We start from the raw sequence: 19,311 nt of genomic DNA, 5'->3' as shown, positions 1-19,311 counted from the left end.
GCCCGCCGCCCGCGGCCGGAAGGGGGCGCCGCGCGCGGCCCAGGCCTCGGCGGCGGCGCAAGCGCGGGCGGTTGGTCGGGCCGCCGCGTGTGAGCAGACGGCGGCTGGAGTCCGTGCGGCCCGGCGTCGGGCGCGTCGCCGAGGGGGCGCCTGGCGGGCGTCCTTCCCGTCCCTCGGTCTCCGGGCCTGGCTTCGTGGTGCCCCGCTTCCAGCGGCCGGGCGCGCCGCCCTGACCCCGCAGCGAGCCGAGGCCGCGCCGCGCCGGGGGGATGTGCTCGACGCCGGGGCTGCCGGCGCCGGGGACCGCGCTGGCCCTGCGGGTGTCCTTCGTGGACGTGCAGGCGGAGGTGATCCCGGTGCGGCTCTGGGGGCTGGTGGGCGAGCGGCGGGAGCAGTACGTGCGGCTGAGCCGGGAGATCCAGGAAGCGGCGGCGGCGCGCGGCCCGTGGGCGCTGGGCGGCGCCGCGGCCTCGCCGGGCGAGCTGTGCCTGGTGCGGGTGGGGCTGCTGTGGCACCGCTGCCGCGTGGTCAGCCGGCAGGCGCAGGAGAGCCGCGTCTTCCTGCTCGACGAGGGCCGCACCGTCACGGCCGGCGCGGGCTCGCTGGCGCCGGGGCGCGGCGAGTTCTTCCAGCTGCCCTCCGAGGCGCTGGGCTGCGTGCTGGCCGGCCTGGTGCCCGCGGGCGGCGCGGGCAGCGGCGAGCCCCAGCACTGGCCGCCCGGCGCCGTGGACTTCCTTAGCCAGCTGCAGGGCAAGGAGGTGCACGGCCGCGTGCTCGACGTGCTGTGCCCCCAGCGCCTGGTCCTCCTGGACGTGCCTGGCCTGTGCCAGCAGATGCAGGAGCTGGGCCTGGCCCGGCAGGTGCCCGACAGCCTCTTCCACCTGCTGCTCAAGCGCTATCTCAAGGCGGCCGCGGCTGGCGTGGGCCCCGGGGCCCCGGCCCTCCCGCAGGGCCTGCCGAAGGCGCAACAGCCGGGCCTGGATTACTTCTACCCGCAGCTGCAGCTGGGCGTGACGGAGCCCGTGGTAGTGACCCAGGTGTGCCATCCCCACCGCATCCACTGCCAGCTCCGGAGCCTCTCGCAGGAGATCCACCGCCTCTCCGAGAGCATGGCCCAGATATACCGGGCTTCCACGGGGACGCGAGATGAGAACTCTACCAGTGCCACCTGGGAGGAGAGGGAGGAGAGCCCAGACAAGCCGGGCTCCCCGTGCGCATCCTATGGATTGGATGGACATTGGTACAGGGCGCTCTTGCTGGAGACTTTTCGGCCCCAGCGCTGTGCCCAGGTGCTTCATGTAGACTATGGAAGGAAGGAGCTAGTGAGTTGTAGCAGCCTTCGCTACCTGCTGCCTGAATATTTTCGAATGCCTGTGGTGACCTACCCTTGTGCTTTGTATGGACTCTGGGATGCTGGGAGAGGCTGGTCTCGGTCCCAGGTCGGTGACCTGAAGGCACTGATACTGGGCCACGCAGTGAATGCAAAGATTGAATTTTACTGCTCCTTTGAGCATGTGTATTATGTCACCCTGTATGGAGAAGACGGGATTAATCTTAACTGTGTTTTTGGAGTACAGTCCTGTTGCTTGGCTGACCGATTCCTTCAGAGCCAGGGAATTGAGGAGGAGGAGGAGGAGGAACCAGAAACAGCTCTTCAGTCCTCGTCTCCTGCTGAAGAAGTGGATGAAGAGATGTCCCTCCCAGCCTTAAGACCCATCAGGTTAAAGATGAACGCCTTCTATGATGCCCAGGTAGAGTTTGTTAAAAATCCTTCAGAGTTTTGGATTCGGTTGAGGAAACACAATGGCACCTTCAGCAAATTGATGAGGAAAATGTGCAGTTTTTACTCCTCGGCCAGTAAGCTGGATGGGGTCGTTTTGAAACCCGAACCTGATGACCTTTGCTGTGTCAAATGGAAAGAAAATGGCTATTTTCGGGCTACGGTCACCAGATTAGATGAGAAAAGTGTGGATGTATTCTTAATTGACCGTGGCAATTTGGAAAACGTGGACTGGTATGACGTGAGGAAGCTGCTTCCTCAGTTTAGGAAGCTCCCAATATTGGCTCTGAGGTGCACCCTGGCTGACATTTGGCCTTTGGGGAAGAGTTGGAGCCAGGAGGCAATTTCCTTTTTTGAAAAGACTGTACTGCACAAAGAATTAGTTATCCATGTCCTTGATAAGCAAGATAAGCAATATGTTATCGAGATTCTTGATGAATCAAGAACAGGGGAAGAAAACATTAGTAAAGTAATTGCTCAAGCTGGATATGCCAAGTATCAGGAATTTGAAACAAAGGATAATATTCCCTTAACTGCCTGCTCTCCAGGGCGTGTTTCAAACCATTTCACTTCTGAGAATAACAAAATACCTTCTTCCAGTAAGGTAGAAGTAGAACAGAAAGCCAAGAGAGAGAATAAAGCTACATCTGTTGCAGAAGCTTTGAGTGACCCAACAGTTGTTGCCAATGTCTCAGCAGGACTAGTTGTGCAAGAAAAAGAGAAAAGAGTATCTGTTTATTCTCCTCTTATACAGAATTTCTTGGAAATGAAGCCAGCTTCCTCTGGTACAGGAGAGCTACAAGTTGGAAGTACAGTAGAAGTCAAAGTGTCTTATGTGGAAAATCCTGGCTATTTCTGGTGCCAGCTGACCCAGAACAAAAAAGAATTCAAATCTCTAATGTGTGATATTCAAGACTATTGCAAGAATACAGCTACTCCTTACCAGGGAACCACCCCCACTTGTTTGGCAAAACGAACAATAAATGGACAATGGTCCAGAGCTCTGATTAGCGGAGGACAATCTTCAGAGCATGTCACAGTAGTGTTTGTAGATTATGGAGACAAAGATATGGTGTCTGTGAAGAATATTTATGCAATTAGTGAAGAGTTTCTCAAGGTTAAGGCTCAGGCTTTTAGGTGCAGTCTTTATAATTTAATCCAACCAACTGGTCACAGTCCTTTTGTTTGGGATGAAGAGGCAATACAAGCTTTTAGTGAATTTGTAGATAATGCCGAGGAAGACAATCTAGAATTAAAATGCACAATATTTGCTTTGGCTTCAGTACATGATAAAGAACTATTTACTATCGTGGATTTGCTAACACCCTTTCAGAGCGTGTGCCATTTTCTGGTAGAAAAGAGCCTTGCAAGACCAGTAGAACTTCAGAACCCTCTGGAGTCCTCTGTTCAGCTACATTCTTACTACTATTCTACACATGATGTGAAAATTGGAAGTGAAGAATCAGTGTATATAACACACGTTGATGACCCCTGGACATTTTATTGCCAGCTGGGAAGAAATGCAAATGTTTTAGAACAGTTGTCATGTAATATTACACAATTAAGTAAAATTTTGCTGAATTTAAAAACATCCCCCTTGATCCCTGGAACCTTGTGCCTTGCCAAGTATACTGATGGAAACTGGTATAGGGGGATAATAATAGAAAAAGAACCAAATAAAGTCTTCTTTGTTGATTTTGGGAACATTCACATGATAACAAATGATGATCTGCTTCCAATACCTAGTGATACGTGTGACGTCTTACTTTTGCCCATGCAAGCTGTTAAATGTTCGTTGTCTGACATTCCTGATCACGTACCAAAAGAAGTTACAACATGGTTTCAGGAGACTATTTTAGATAAGTCATTGAAGGCTTTGGTTGTAGCAAAAGATCCAGATGGAAGACTGATTCTGGAACTGTATGATGACAGTATTCAAATTAATGCTAGTATTAATAAGAAGTTAGGGCTACTTGCTTACAAAGATGGGGAAAGAAAAAAAAAAGAAAATGACGCACTTCTCTCTACAACCGAAACTCTTGAAGTGAAAAAGGAAAATATGATGATGTCACCCACAGAGTATTTAAGTAAATCAGTAGAGAAGAAGTTACACAGTATGGAGATTTTGGGAGAATCGTACAAACCCAAGATCAGCTCAGCATGTAAGGAGCTCAAACTTTTACAAAGTTCAACAAAGACAAACTTAGTCACCCAATATCAGTACTCTGTGGGAAATAAAAATAATCAAGTGTCTCCATTAACAACAGAAAAGAAAGATGAAAGTTTTGCTGAGCCACCTTTGAAAGCCACAAAACTAGAAGCCAGTCTTTCGGAGAGAAAAATTGGAGATTCCTATAACACAGATTTGCCTTTAAGATTTTCTGAGTTCCCTCAGAAGACTATAATTTCTGGCTTTAAAACAACTGTATATGTTTCTCATATAAATGATCTTTCAGACTTTTATGTTCAACTAACAGAAGATGAAGCTGAAATTAATCGTCTTTCAGAGAGATTAAACAATTTTAGAACAAGGCCTGAGTATTATGCAGGTCCACCGTTACAAGGAGGAGATCTAATATGTGCCATTTTTCCAGAAGACAATTTATGGTATCGTGCTGTGGTCAGGGAACAACTACCCGATGACCTTCTCTCTGTACACTTTATTGATTATGGCAATGTTTCTGTGGTTCACACTAACAAGATAGGTAAGCTTGACCTTATTAATGCACTGTTACCAGGATTGTGCATTCACTGCTCCTTACGGGGACCTTGGGTTCCTGAGATTTTCAACTCTAAGGAAATGATGCATTACTTTTCCCTGAGGACAGGTGAGTCTCAAGTAAGATGTGAATTTGTTAGATTTCAAGACAGATGGGAAGTTATTCTTGCTGATGAACACGGGATCATCGCAGAAGATATGATTAGTGGATATGCTTTCAGTAAAACATCTCAGATAGGACTTTCTACCCAAATAACTAAAGATGCCTGTTCAATGTCTGTCAAGAGAACAGACATAGACACTTCAGTATTCCTTAACTGGTATAATCCAAAGATGAAGATGATAAGAGCTTATGCCACTGTAATAGATGGACCTGAATATTTTTGGTGTCAATTTGCTGATACAGAGAAACTTCAGTATTTAGAAGTAGAAGTGCAGACTGCTGGAGAAAAGGTGACAGACTGCAGGAGTTGTATCCCATGTCCGCATATTGGAGATCCTTGCATAGTGAGATACAGAGATGATGGGCATTATTATAGGGCTCTCATCACCAATATTTGTGAAGATTATCTTGTATCTGTCAGGCTTGTGGACTTTGGAAACATTGAAGACTGTGTGGACCCAAAAGCTCTCTGGAACATTCCTTCTGAACTTTTGGTCGTTCCCATGCAGGCCTTTCCATGTTGCCTCTCAGGATTTGATATCTCAGAAGGTGTGTGCCCTCAAGAGGGGAATGACTATTTTTATGAAATAGTAACAGAAGATGTACTGGAGATAACAATATTAGAAATCAAAAAGGATGTTTGTGGTATCCCTTTAGCAATTGTTGACCTGAAAAGCAAAGGAGAAAGTATTAATGAGAAAATGAAGAAATATTCTAAAATCGGTAATAGTAACAGTGATCTGCCTGATGAAAAAAATTGCCTAGGCATAAAGGGAGCTCTTGGGTCCCCCAGTCCTGATGTTGGACTTAAGAGAGCTAGTAGTAAAGCTGGACAAGAGAAAACACTCTATGTGGAGTCACAGATGGATGAGCTCTCTGAAAGAGCCGAAAATGACTTAAACATCGAGACCAAACCAAGTAAATTCTATGACCCTGAAACTGATGACGTTTTTGAAGCTTTTGAAAACCCACGCAAAGATAACATTGGCCCTGAGTTACCAGAAGATAAAGCAGAGTGCCATTTTGTTGACAGAGCAAAGTTTGATGATAAGTACCTAGTTACAGGATTTAGCACGTTGTTACCGCGTGCCAGTGAAACAAAGGAGATATTAGAACTGAATTCCCTTGAGGTACCGCTGTCTCCTGATGATGAATCAAAAGAATTCTTGGAACTAGAATCCCTTGAACTACAGCATTCTTTAGTCGGGGATGAAGAGAAAGAAGAGCTAGGCCTGGTGCCTCCGATGGTGCCCCTCCCACAAGGCTGTGACACAGAAGCCGCCCTGCAACCATTTACAGTACAGCTGCCCCTCAACTGTGAAGCCGAGAAACAGCCAGAACTAGAGCTACCTACAGCCCAGTTGTGTCTAGATGATAAAATAAACCCTTTGTCTTTAAGACTTAGTCAGAAAGCCCAAGAATCCATGTGTCCTGAGGACACAAGAAAGTCAAGTTGTGTCGAATGTTTTGACGACCAGCATAGGTTATCATTGCATCCACATGGAAAGAATTGTGATCCCAAGCTTCAGATTGAAATGAATGTATATCAAGAAGAATTCACAGCATATAAAAGCAGAGATGCCATTTCATCATTGACTTCTTTGTTCTCTGGAGAAGAATCCAGAGATGGAAGGAAACACGGTAATGCTTTACCAGATCATGTGCCAGGTATGTGAATTTTTTTCTTTCACTTTTACGTAAGTTTAACTTAGTGTCTTTCAAAAGTACTTATTTGTCTTAGAGAAGAATTCTTATTTGAATTTTTTAAATTAATTTCTTGGGGAAAAGATTAAAACCTGAAAAGAGAATCAGATTTAGATTTTATAAAGGGCATTTTAAACATGGAGAAATTGTTTGAAATCTTTGTAAAGTAATACTTTATATGCTGAGTGAAATGGTGAATTATTAACTTTGTGTTTAAAATAGAATGTTTAAAATCTGTGCCTCCAAAAAGTAATCACATTCAAAATGTAAACGAATCATCTTTAAAATGACAAGGTTATGTGTTTTGGTAAGTTTTAAAAAAACCATAGCGCTCCTTTGCCAAGCACTACTCTAGGCATGAATTTATGATAAGGGTCTTTCTAGCAGAGTTTTCAAATATAACTGTTTTGTGTCAATGCATACATGTTGCCATTCATTTAGAAACCCTTAAACAAAAACTAGTTTAGACAGCCTCTATTAACCAAAAAAGTTAGCCATGAGTAAATATTGGAGAACGTTTATTGTCATTGACTTTTTTATAAATTGTTTTCACTGCTATTTTTTTGGCTACTTAATAAGATTTAAAAGATACAAGAAACGGCTAACTTTTGGGGGCTTTTTTTACAATCAATCTTAGACATTTTAAATGTCAATTTTTATATTATTAAATTTGAGCCATTGTACCAAATAGAGAAAACAATAGACTAAGGAGAATGAAAATCATCAGGAGCCTACCACCGAGAAATGACCACTGTTAACACTGTGCTGTCCTTCCTTCCTGTTGTCTTCCATCCTCTCTGTGTATGTCTGTTTACACACAGTTTTAAAAACTAAATAGAGATCATACTGTCCTCCAGTATTGAATTCTGCATTTTAGTCCCGTAAATGTGCTTTCAAAATACTTTAATTCCATATTATGCCATCGTTTGGGTATACAACAATTTATTTAAATATTACCCTACATTTTTAGCCCTCACTGTCACAATTTAATAATAAGTAGTAGCGTTGTGATAAGACGGTCTGCTCACTTGCAGTATGCTGCTTTGCTATAGAAGGGGCTGTTGTAACCGTAGACCATACCACATGTGGCAGCAATAACTAGCTTTCAGTAGTAATTTTCAATGTTAGAAATCAGATTCACATCATTAAGAAAACACATCATGGGGCTGGCCCCGTGGCCAGGTGGTTAAGTTCGCGCGCTCCACTGCAGACGGCCCAGTGTTTCATTGGTTCGAATCTTGGGCGCGGACATGGCACTGCTCATCAAACCACTCTGAGGCAGCGTCCCACATGCCACAACTAGAAGGACCCACAATGAAGAATATAAAATTATGTACTGGGGGGCTTTGGGGAAAAAAAGGAAAAAATAAAATCTTTAAAAAAAAGAAAAAAGAAAACACATCACATCATGGAGAGGGGGCGCTGGAAGAATTTAAAATAAAATTGAGGAAAGGAGACAGACTTAGAACACGTACCATACATGATATTGTTTACATAGGAATAGTAAATGCAGTTTAGGAAAATGCTTTGCTTGTCTATCTAACATTAAGGAATGAGGAGGTGTGCATTGAATCTTATTCTGTTCAATCTGGTAGCTCAACCAGAGAACATCTACACTCTGAAAGGATTTACTGTTGGATCCAAATGTGTCGTGTGGTCAAGTGTAAGAAACACGTGGTCTAAATGTGAGATTTTGGAAATAGCTGAAGAAGGCACAAGAGTAAGTAAAGTTAAAGTACTTTATCTCAAAATGTACTTGCAGACTGTTAAGGAAATTTTACCAAACTTTGTCAGACTAGAAAATGCAATTGAACATATGTTTACCTGCTCATTCTCCTTGATAATCAGATGCAGTGCAAAAATCATTTCAAAAGCTCCTATATAAGCCTCCTAGCAAGAAATCATCATAGGTTCTTTCATCTCCCTTATGCCTGATATCCTATCAGTCACCAAAGTTCCACACTTCCCACTTATCTCTTAGTTAAAACTTTTTATACCTAAAGCCACTGCCTTGGTTAAGCCTCTCATTTCACGAGGACATTACTCTACTAACCTTCTATTTGGTTTACATCTTCTAGTCTTCTTTCAATTGATTCTTCTCACTGCCAGTGTGAAGTCCGTCAAATGCAAATCTGACTACATCATTCCTATGGTAAAACTTTACTCTCAGGGACTTCCAGTTGCTCATGTTTCTCCTGTGAATACTGCCTGTCAGAATCACCTGGTGTGTTTCTTGAATTGTAGATTCCTGCACCTTGCTCTGGCTGGGTCAGCATTTCTGGGGGTAGGACCAGGAATGTTCATTCTTATACCGTTAAAATTTGAGACCCACTGGTCTAGAATAGAAAAGACACGCTCATTAACATGGCATGGTCCTCTAGAGTTGAGTGTCCGTGTACCTCTCCAGCCTTGGGTCTTGCTCCTTTATGTTTTTACCTTATATTAGGTAGACGTCAAACTGCTTGATTCCTCCTACGTATACAGTTCTGCTTGGCTTCTTTGATGTATTTAATAATAAATAGGCAGTTCTATTTGCCTGTATTCTATTCCCTTCCCCAACTGGTTAGTTTCTGCTTATCTTTAAAATATTTACCGTAGCCGTCATCTCTTCCAGGAAGCATTCACTGGCATTATTTTCTAAATCTCTCCATCTCTTCATCCACCCCTAACAAAGCTTTATACCTATATCATATTCCTATACCTCTTGCTGCCAAAATCTATACTTCTTACATGGTATTGTAATTATCCGCTTAGAGATCTATTTCTCCACCAAATTTTGAACTTCTTGAGATCTAAATTTTACCTATCTTTGATCTCTTGGCATAGATACTCAATATATGTTTTTTGAACCAAAGTACCACTGAGTTGAAACATAAGATTGAAGTTTAATAAAATCATTTTCGTTGCCTTTTAGGTATTTCATTTTAAAAAGAATTGCTATGATACATAATTCAGTTACAGTTTTTGGAAACTACCAGTTTTTATTAAGTTTTTCTCTCTTGTAGGTTTTAAACCTTTCAAATGGTTTGGAGGAGATGGTGAACCCTGAGAATGTCTGGAATGGCATACCCAAATCAGATAAGAGTCCATCTGAGGTATGGAATCATGCAACTAGTAACTAGTGAGAGCATTGTCCTTCATTTTGAAAGGTGACATACTATTTCCAAAGCCCTTGTGTTTAGGAATAATGGAGAAAAAAATACTAATCTTGTAATAACAACAATGAAAAACAGCAATAACGAAATCAATGTTTCTGGACTTTATGCGAGGTATCCCTTTGGGAAAACTAGTTATTAATGTTTTACTCTCTGATTTTCATTTTGAGACTTAAAGAATGAAAATTGTTTAGTGTCCATGACCTTCATAAAATATGCCTGAGGCAGAAAATCTGGGAAAATGGCAAAAAAGGGGGAAGTATCAATCACCTGTAATGCATCCATCCAAAGACAAACAGATTGATCAGTTTGGCCTTCTTTCATAATTTTTCTGTTTATATGGAATATAAGTATATCATCTACATGTTTTGAACATAGTTGATTTCATTCTACATACAGTTTTATATTCTGTGTTCTTCATTTAAGATTATATGGTGGGCAATTTCCCATGCCATTATGATATGTCTGGGCATTTGAGCATATCCTGTCTGGAGTTTGTTGAACTTCTTGCTTCAGAATCTGTGTCTGATAGTTCCAGTATCTGGTTATCTCCAAGTTTGCATCTACTGACGGTCTTGAGAAATGATTAGCTTTTCCTGGTTCTTCGTATGTTGAGTAATTTTGGATTATATCCTGAAGGTTTTGAATATTATGTTTTTAAGACTCTGGATCCTGTCAAAAATCTTCTAGAAAATATAGTAGGTAATCAACCCAGTTAGAGTCATTACAAGCTCTCTCTCTCTCTCTCTCCTTTTGTGTTTGGTGGTTCCAAGGCAGTTTATTTTTCAAAACCTTTGCTGTGATGTTCGGGTCTGCCCGGGACATAAGCCACTTGGGGGCTAGGCTGGGACTCGGGCAGTGGTTTCTATAGTAGTTTAGGTGTTAAAGACTTTGCTGTGCCTGCTTGGTTCTGTTCTGCATGTGCATAGTTCAGGGGTGACCTTGGCGCTTATAGCAGTTTGCGTATAGTATTAGGGGTTCAAATTTTTCCAATTCCTTTTCTCTCTGAGATTTCCTTCACATTTTATGGCTCTAAGAGTCCTCTTACCCAGCCCCAGGGGCCCCTTTTCCTGGGCCTCTGGCCAGAAAACATGTTTCTGACAAGGTTTCCCACTGTGCTCTCATACAGTTCTGTTTGACTGAGTCTGCCTTTGGAGTGAAGCACATAAGAGAAAAGAGAGAAAAAAATAACCAACGCCCGCTACTCTTCAGATAACAGAAGGCCCTTTCCCCAGTTCCACTGGCCAGTCTTCTCTCAGATTAAGGTTCCAGCACTGCAATTGCTGTCCCCAGGCAGTGACTGGGGCTGCTCTCAGGACAGGGCCAGGAGAAAAACAAGAAACGTAACGAAGGGATTTCCCACTCAATCCCCACTCTCTAGCATTCAGCTGCTGCTGTTCCCAAGCCTCTCTCTAGAAACAGGGGATCTCTCTGAGTTTGGCTGTCCACCTGAGCTGAGCAGCTCTGATTTGGTCCAGCCTCAGGTCAAAACTAGGAGATGAAGGAAAAAAAGAAAAAACCAAAACCTGTGAAACTCACCCATTATGAGTCATTATTCAAGTTTTTACTTTAGTCGTCTATCTGCCTCATCCTGTTTACTTTTCAGAGTCAAAAGGTGGTTGCTTTTTGTGTTCTTTCCAGAGTCTTTAGTTGTAATCAGCTTAAGAAAGAGGCTACAGTCAGCTTACTCCATCTTGGCTGCAACCAGAAGGCCATAACTACATAATATTACATGGCATTAATGGTCAACAACTTATTAAACCATTTCTCCTGGTGTTGGACATTTAGGTCATTTGAAATTTTCCACTATGAAAAATCATCGAATATCTCTCTTCTTATGTGAATTCCATTTTTTGTTTACTTGTTGAAATAACAGCCTGCTTCACTTATGCTACGTCAGTATTTACTAAAACTTTTACATTCTGATTTTTTCCATTTGTTAATTTTCAAGAATCCACAGCCAAATACATAAATATATACATACAGGATTCTATTTGGATAAATTATCTTAGATATATACATACAAGATTCTGTTTGGATAAACTACCTTATACCTGCCAAATAGAAGAGAACCATTTAAGACAATTTAAAGTGTTCATAAAATAATATAGACTCAACGACCTCTGGCTTTAAGCTAGTTAGCAAACATAGGCACTACTTACGAGTAAGGCTTTACATTTGTTCATTTGGTTATTAATGAGATTTAAATGATGCTTTCCTGAAATATGAAGACACTCTTACATACGGATGCCTGTCTAGAAATGAGCTAGGTTTCCTTAAAAAATGAAGATTGTGGGGTATTAAATTATGTGTGACTTTTTTTTGTGACACATGAAAGTCACTATGATCTGGGAGTCTTTCTGATTACATTGTTTGAGAATTATTTTTTTTCATCTGGGCTATTTCATTTCACCATAAGAATATGTCTCCTGAATTAATTTCTGTACAGACATCATGCGTGCACACGACGCTATTAGTTGAAAGGAATATAGGAGAAATATCCCTCTTATTAATTCTTTAATGAAGCATTTGTGGCTCATCATGGATAATGGTTGAATAGCAGCCCCTTGAACAATGCACCAAACACCAGAGTTGTGTGGGTTTGGAGGCTAAAAGTTGGAAAAGGGTACTTTATTCCCTGTGTAGAATGCTCCAGTGGAGGTGTTCCAGAGAAATGAGTATTTAAAGAATAGAAAATATACTTGAAGTGATTCTTCACTATAAAATCAGATTGTCCTACTTTTACAAGGATTACTTTTTGTCGTTTACCATTTTTTTGGTTTATCTGTGGTCCTCTTTCTGATTTTAATTATTTTGTGCTTATAATAAAGAGTTGGTATTAATCTAAGGGTTGCTTTTCTTAGGCTACATTCCAAACATTGGGAAAAGATCTTGACTTCGTGTCATCAGATGATACCACAATTAAAGGTAACTCGTGTTTTTAAAATAAAATACTTTTATTACCCAGATTGCCAAGTCTTAAAGATACCATTACCCTAAATCCTCGCACAAAAATGCTTTATCAATTTCCTTGGACATTAGTAGTCAAAAGAAAATTTAAAACTTGAGCTAAAAATGTTAAATGTGCTTATGGGGAAAAACCCAAGAAGTGGATTTCTTGTAATATCATAGGGAATTTGTTTGTTGTTTGAATTGATCTTAAAAATTAAATTGTGAATCTGATAAATTCATATTTTGAAGGATTTTCTCCGTGTTAATTAGCCCATATATTAAATTATCTTTGTATGTTAAGTGATTTCTTGGAATTTCTTTCTGGATTTTCAGTTTGTCTGCATGATAAGATTCACTTTGTTGCAAGATCCTGGTAGTTGCATGATCTTGTGCATAAGTAGCACACTGGTTCTTAGAATTAAGGCACATTAAGAATGAAATCAGCTCTTGTTGGCTTTATTATTATGGGAAAAATACACTCTAATCAACCAGAATAAAGGACTAATTGGTTATCAGTCTTGTTAACATCACTCTAGCAAAACATAAAATATGCCAATTTCATAATCTTTTAGAGAAGCTTTGTTTGATAATAGGTAGAGTGAGAGAACCAAAACACTGAAAAGAAAAAAACCATTTCTGTAGGAATAATTTTCCATAGAGATTAGAATGCTCATCTGCCTCCTCTCCCCATTTTGAGAGGATATTACATTTAAGGTGGTAGAACTCATGTAAATAATTTTCTTGTCTTTATGTGTCTTTCTCAACTTGAGGTTTTTCTCTTCATTTCAGAAAAGGCGTCTGGAGGTGATACAGATTTAACTGTGGATCCATAGATGTGGCCAGTCAGGAGCTGCTCTTAAACAAGTGGCATCTTACCCAGACCAACAGAGCATTTGAGCAAATTGAGAGCATGTAATCACAAGAAGTTGTCATTGTCAAAAATTTTGATATGTGTTGAAAACAAAATAGACGTCAGGTTGACCATGCGTGTCCTTATAGTGGCATTGCAGTATATACAGATCTGGGATCTTTCTCCTTCCTTTGAATGTGCTATGTTTCTAATCAGTTGGGAAGATTTATTTTGCTAGACAATTTGCTAACACATTACTCACATCTCAAAAAAACTATTTTGGTTTCTTTTGAATGCAGTGTTTAAATTAAAATAGGAAATAATAGGTTTATGACAAGTATATTATATGATGCTACTTAGGAGGATGGCTTTGTTAGTCATAACTCCTTCAGAATTTTTGTTTTCTTTCTGAAGCATTGCCTTGTTTGTGTAGTTAAACATTTGGCTAATATTTTGTTTGAATTTGGAAGTATTCTTATATGACATAAGATTTGAATAAAATTTATCCTTAAAGGTGTGGTGGTCTCATTTCATTAAAAAGGACATAGGAATCTGGAATATCTGTAGTAATGGAACCACAATTCTATAATCGGGTGAAACTGCAGTGTTAAACATTAGCTTTTATGTGTTAGTCACTTGACTGGTATTTTAAATGCATTTTCTCATTTAATCCTCGACTCTGAGATGTGTATTATTATTATCCATATTTTTTATAGGTGGGAAAATTGAAGCTTTTTAGAGAAGTTAAATAACTTCCTAAGGTCAAAGAGCTAGTGAGCCTCAGAGGCTTGATCAAACCCAGACCCACCTAACTTGAGAGCCCATGCTCTCCAAACATGGTTTTGTGTAGGCGGTCGTATGCAGAATGCAGATCCTACCTTTAGGAAACGATCTTCGCTATCTGCTGCTTACAAGATGTGTGACCTGGGCAGGTTATATTATATCTTTGAGCCTTGATCTTCCTCATCTGCAAAATGGGGAGAATAAAACCTTTCTTGCAGTGTTTTTAAGGTTAGGAATGGTTTACATAAAGTGCCTGAAAAGGAGTAGGCATTCGATGAATATTTCCTTCTTTTCCCTGAAAGATACGCAGTATGCGCTATGCTAGGTTTTAAAAAAAAATCTTAACTCCTTGGATCCTTCCAGCATTTATCTTCTCCTTTCAACCCTGGCATGTGCCACCAACAAAGGGTTTTAAAGAGGTGCTATTGAATGGGACATCAAAACAATTGGAATAGTTATCCATTTCTAAAGTGAGTAAGGAGGTTTGCTATGTAAGAGTGGAGAAAAAATGTAGGTCTATGAAACACTATCAGACCCTGAAGCCTGATGGGACGAGTGAGAATTAGGAACCTTAAAAGCTGAGTATAATTTCAGTTAGTGGAAAGGAGAAGGTTTTGCATTAAACATAGTTGAGGTAGATGAGTATACTGCTTGTTCCCGGGATTATGAATAGACAAGTTTGGTTCATTCACCTAGGAGATACAGTTGTGAATTACTGGGAGAAAACATCATAGAAGATGCTTTAGGGCCAGATTACAGAAAGCTGCCAGTTTCATGCTAAGAGCTTCTATCTAACTCTCTGTTTTAAAATTTTTAATCTGAATGACTAAAGGATAGGAGAATCAAATTTCTCCAAATGAGTGATTTTGCACCTTAAAACATTAAGACAGGCTGGAAGGGCCAAATCAAAACACATAGTCACTTATTAACTGGGCAAAAGGCACAAGTAGAAACAGTTCTAGTTAACCAGGCTTGCTTACTAAGTACTGATTATCCCTGTTCACACAGGCTTAAATTAAACTTAATTATGGAGAATTCATAGGAACAAGACCATAGTTACACGAAAATATACTTAACAAATGAGTGACATAAATTTTTATACCCTGTAGGAAACAAAAAACATTTTCTGTGACTCCCAGATGTATAAGTGCATACATTTTTAAGCTATCTTTTCAGCTCCACTTATTATGCTATTCTACTTCCACTACTACGTATAGAATTAACATTCATTAAATAAAACGAATGGAAAATGAAGCAGTTAAAATTATTTCTCAAGGTTTCCTTTCTTATACTTCACAGCTTTTGGGTGAATAACTAATTTAACGTGTGATGGCTGGGACCCCTGGCCTTTCTTTAGCAAGTAGAATGCATCAGAGATCAACCACTAAAGTGAATGCAAACCAATTACCAAATTTCTTTAATCCACTTTAATCTGCTGCCTTTGCCTTGTCTCTGAGATTCTTACCCTTGTCCACGTCCCCTTTAATCATCATATTGAAATTGTGTAGTATCTGTGGGAAAGCAGTAGCTTTATTGTCTGCTTGATCTAAGTTTTCTTACCATGAGCACAAGTCAAAGGGAAGTGCTGTGAAATTCCACCTAGAATACCACGTTGCTAAATCTCAATTCTACGGCTCATTATAGAAAGAAGATGAAAGAAAATCTGTTTTGATTTTATTTTTAGGGAGTATTATGTCACTGCAATGTGTTTTCATTGGCATTGTGCCTATTTTAATATACTTGTCCATTAAAGTAATGTAAAAGCAGTTTTTAATTCTGACACTAAAAAGGGATCATTTTAGTAAAATTAAAATTTAGCCTGATATGATTTTTATATATAGCAGTCTTTCTTTACATTTAAAGGAAAAAAATCTTACCCCAAGCTCCAATCACTATTATGGTATAGCCTACATCTTTAAATATGAGTTAAGAAAATATATTAAAATCATATGCACACACCACACACACATACAGTTTTTAAATGAGACTTTTTTAAAAAGCTCTTTTAATCTAAATTCGATTTCTCTATTCCTGTAGAGTTCTGTAAAGTGACATGTTGGTTGGCTGTGTCAATGTTGGTCCCTGGAATAAGATTATCGTCTTCCCCTTCGATCAAAGAATCCCACTGATCAAAATCTTTCTGAAGTCCTGTAAAATATAAATGTTAGCAAACATATTAAACTTTGAAGAGGATTAAACAGTTCAGTGCCTCTAGGTGGCATCCTAGCATCACAGATTGCACAAACGGCATCATGACTAGACAGGCAAGGTCTTCTGCTGAGCAGCCACGTGGCTGCTTCAGCTGCTCCGTCTGCAGGGGACATGGGATGGAGGTACTGTGCCCTCAGTATCCTCAGCGTGGAAGCCCCCCAGTCTTCACAGAAAGGCTATTAGCTTTAACAGGGAGACTTGCTGTCTATGCTACATGGTATCCAAAGCAGCAAAATCAAACTTGCCAAGTTTTTGTTTTCAAACTGATTTACTGCTATGTTAAATTGTAAACCCACCAGAGACAGTTAAAATGGGACTAATGCTGCGTTCAGACAGACAGTTTTGCCCTGAGAATCACATGGTTTATGTCATGAAAGAATATTATTTTCTTACCTAAATGCTTTTGTAAGAATGCTAGTGAAGCTTTGTTGCTAAGATCAAGAGCTACATTTGAATCGATATCTCCTTTTAATGTGAATATGTATCCAATTATTTTGCCAGTTGCAAAAGTGAAGTCAGCAAAATTCTGATGGACTGAACCTCTGAAAGAGAAATGAGACATTTACAAATCATTGTTTGACAAAATTATTTTTGCAGTTAGGGTGCAGGAAAGATACTGGCCTGGTTGGCCTATTTATCAAAAATCAAGGAAACAAAACTTGTAGATTTGATCTCCTTAGATTTATTTGAGGGTCACACGCTGTGTTCATTTAGGGATCCTAGCGTATATATTCCTCTTTTCATCTAGATAAACAATTCAAAGACTCCCGTCTTACTTGGCATCTTGGTTTTAGAAGTAATGATTCTAGTCTTTTGACGCACTAGAATATTTCTAATTTGAGTACATGGACTGTGTTGTATGTTGAAGAGGCTCTGAACTCAGAGCCAGAAGTTGGCTCCCTCATCAGCACCACTAAACTTGGTATTTATTTGATTCTGGTCGACACACTTTGCATTTAAACCTTGGATTAAACAGACTAAAAACAACAACAACTTTTCCTTGTATTGATTAAACTGTAAGCACCTTATAAATATTACTTATGCTGCTGCTCAAATTCACCAACAGCCTAACATCAAATAGAATGGCATTTTTTTTAGGGTTCATTTTCTACTACCTCTGGGACATCTGACACTTGATTTTCTTGCATTCTTTTTCTCTTGGTTTCTTGGACTTTACACCTTCCCCTCTTTCTCTAACTACTGTGTTTTCAGCTCTTCACCTAAATGTAGGCATTTCTGAAGGTTCTATTCTCAGACCAATTCGTTTCTCACTTTGCGGTCTTATTTACTCCAAAAGTTTCCATCTATAATATACATATTCTGTACTTTTCCAATTTGTGGCCAGACATGTCTACCCAGATTTCCCAGTCACTGGCTAAGAAATTCCAAGGTTAAAACACATCTTTCCAGCCCCAACCAGTGCAGCTCTTCCTCTTTGCTTTGCTGCGGCTGCCCTAGTGTTTATTGCCTACACTGCGTGTGTCTCCTTCCTGCCGCCTCTTCTTTTCTCCCAAATAAACCAGGTTTCAGATAGGAGAGGGATGAGCTCTATCTTTGCTTTGTAGCATCTCATTGTGAGTTCAAAACCCTACTGGGAGTATTATCATATGTTTGATATATATGCTTATTGCCGACACTCAAGGGAACTCCATTATAGCTTTGGGGAATTTACAAATTCATATTCTTTCTAAACAGGTAAACACCTTGCGAGTCTCAACAGATGATCTGACTTTTTCCCTGAAGAGTTTAGTAGCCTAGCCTAAGGATGGAATACTTTCCCCTACCCTACACTCAGAAACGTGAAGGCCTGCTGCTCTTGTGTTTAGATAAAAGTAGCAGGCACCCAACGCAACTTTTAATTATCAGTATATGCTCTACACATATTACCACTACTCAAAGCATTGGCATTTTAAAAAGAGTAAGTCTAAATGCACTTAGAAATGAGATTTTCCAATATTCTTCCTTATTGAGAGTCTGAACAATGAATGTAACAATTCTATAATGGCTAACAAATGGTATCTGTTGATGTTTTTCTAAATTTTGAGTTGCTATTTCAGATGATGAAATAAGTCACTTATACTTACCTGATTGTAATCATTTTTCTTTCTTTATCAGGTAAGTAGCATTTTTTCATTTTTATGATATTAGCAGGATATTGAAACCGTTCTGAGTTGATGAAAAAGAGGGGCTGAGGAATTCTCGAATATACTTCATCACCCACTGGAAGCATCCATGCATCCAGGGCAATACCACACCTGCAGATGTGTGTTGACAAGGATAAAAGAGGTCGGGTTACATACTGGCCGACACAGGAATTTCTAATAATGCTAGTATTAATGACACACATCATACCAGTTTATTGTGGGTTATCTCACTGGGCTTAAGAGGTATTATACTTCAATGTGGGAAGAGGATAGATATGATTAGCTTTATAAGTAGCAGACTTGGAATTATAATCATTTTCTTTAGGAGGCATTTAGAAATATATGACCTGTAAACAATTTTATTATTCATTTTTCATTAGACTGTTTTCAAAATAAATTAAAATATGTAATGATTTCTTCAAAATCGTGGGGTATCTAAAAAAGAATAATAAACACACTATTTTTCCCTGTTTCAGACCTTCAGGACACTGTAGTGTATTTATTAAACCTTTTTCAGAGTAACCATTGGACCCATTGCTTTGTATTTAGAGCTGTCTGGGAGTTGAAGAAAAACCTATGGAGCATATCATTTGACAATGTAATGAATTTTCTTTTTTAAAGTAAGTTTATGCCACATTTCTTGACCTTTTGGGCGCTCTGTTTTATGTGCTAAATGGATGAAAGTAGAGAATTCCCTTATACTGAAACATATTTTAAGAAGCATGAGGTGAAATTTCGCAGATGACCCTGCCCACTTTCTGTACAGTTGGCCCTACATGATTTCATCCATCTCAGATGAAGTGATTTGAAACAAAATATTTCTGCAAGTCAGAAGACTGAGGTCTGGTCT

At 39.9% G+C, this 19,311-nt stretch overlaps 2 protein-coding genes across 11 annotated transcripts in view; one reads left to right on the top strand and one right to left on the bottom strand.

Annotated features, from left to right (window-relative positions):
- Positions 1–134: 134 nt before the first annotated feature.
- TDRD6 (tudor domain containing 6) lies at positions 135–15,934 on the top strand. Its single transcript, XM_014837509.3, has 5 exons — positions 135–6,330; positions 7,962–8,086; positions 9,372–9,461; positions 12,386–12,449; positions 13,263–15,934. Exons 1-5 carry the CDS (start codon positions 270–272, stop codon positions 13,304–13,306), a joined length of 6,384 nt encoding a protein of 2,127 aa, XP_014692995.3. The 5' UTR covers positions 135–269; the 3' UTR covers positions 13,307–15,934.
- A 141-nt stretch (positions 15,935–16,075) lies between these two features.
- The window catches only part of PLA2G7 (phospholipase A2 group VII), a 36,118-nt gene continuing 32,882 nt past the window's right edge, over positions 16,076–19,311 (bottom strand). For all 10 annotated transcript variants that reach the window (XM_070514816.1, XM_044776810.2, XM_014837511.3 and 7 more), the window contains 3 exons: positions 18,402–18,572; positions 16,711–16,859; positions 16,076–16,254 (listed from right to left, as the gene is read on the bottom strand). In XM_070514816.1, the coding sequence (XP_070370917.1) occupies positions 16,112–16,254; positions 16,711–16,859; positions 18,402–18,572 (463 nt within the window). In that variant the 3' untranslated portion in view covers positions 16,076–16,111. The remainder of the gene's footprint in view (positions 16,255–16,710; positions 16,860–18,401; positions 18,573–19,311) is intronic.

This window comes from Equus asinus, chromosome 8, assembly GCF_041296235.1.
Source record: "Equus asinus isolate D_3611 breed Donkey chromosome 8, EquAss-T2T_v2, whole genome shotgun sequence".
Taxonomy (NCBI): Eukaryota; Metazoa; Chordata; class Mammalia; order Perissodactyla; family Equidae; genus Equus; species Equus asinus.
Note: the sequence above shows the minus strand (reverse complement) of the source record. Positions and strands in the feature narration are given on the sequence as shown.

Bases quoted from the DNA above. Each gene is read 5' to 3' on its own strand.
- TDRD6 (XM_014837509.3), top strand. From the start codon at position 270: ATGTGCTCGACGCCGGGGCTGCCGGCGCCGGGGACCGCGCTGGCCCTG. The intron at 6,331-7,961 runs GTATGTGAATTT...TCAATCTGGTAG, and splicing joins TTTACCAGATCATGTGCCAG to CTCAACCAGAGAACATCTAC. The intron at 9,462-12,385 runs GTATGGAATCAT...TGCTTTTCTTAG, and splicing joins CAGATAAGAGTCCATCTGAG to GCTACATTCCAAACATTGGG.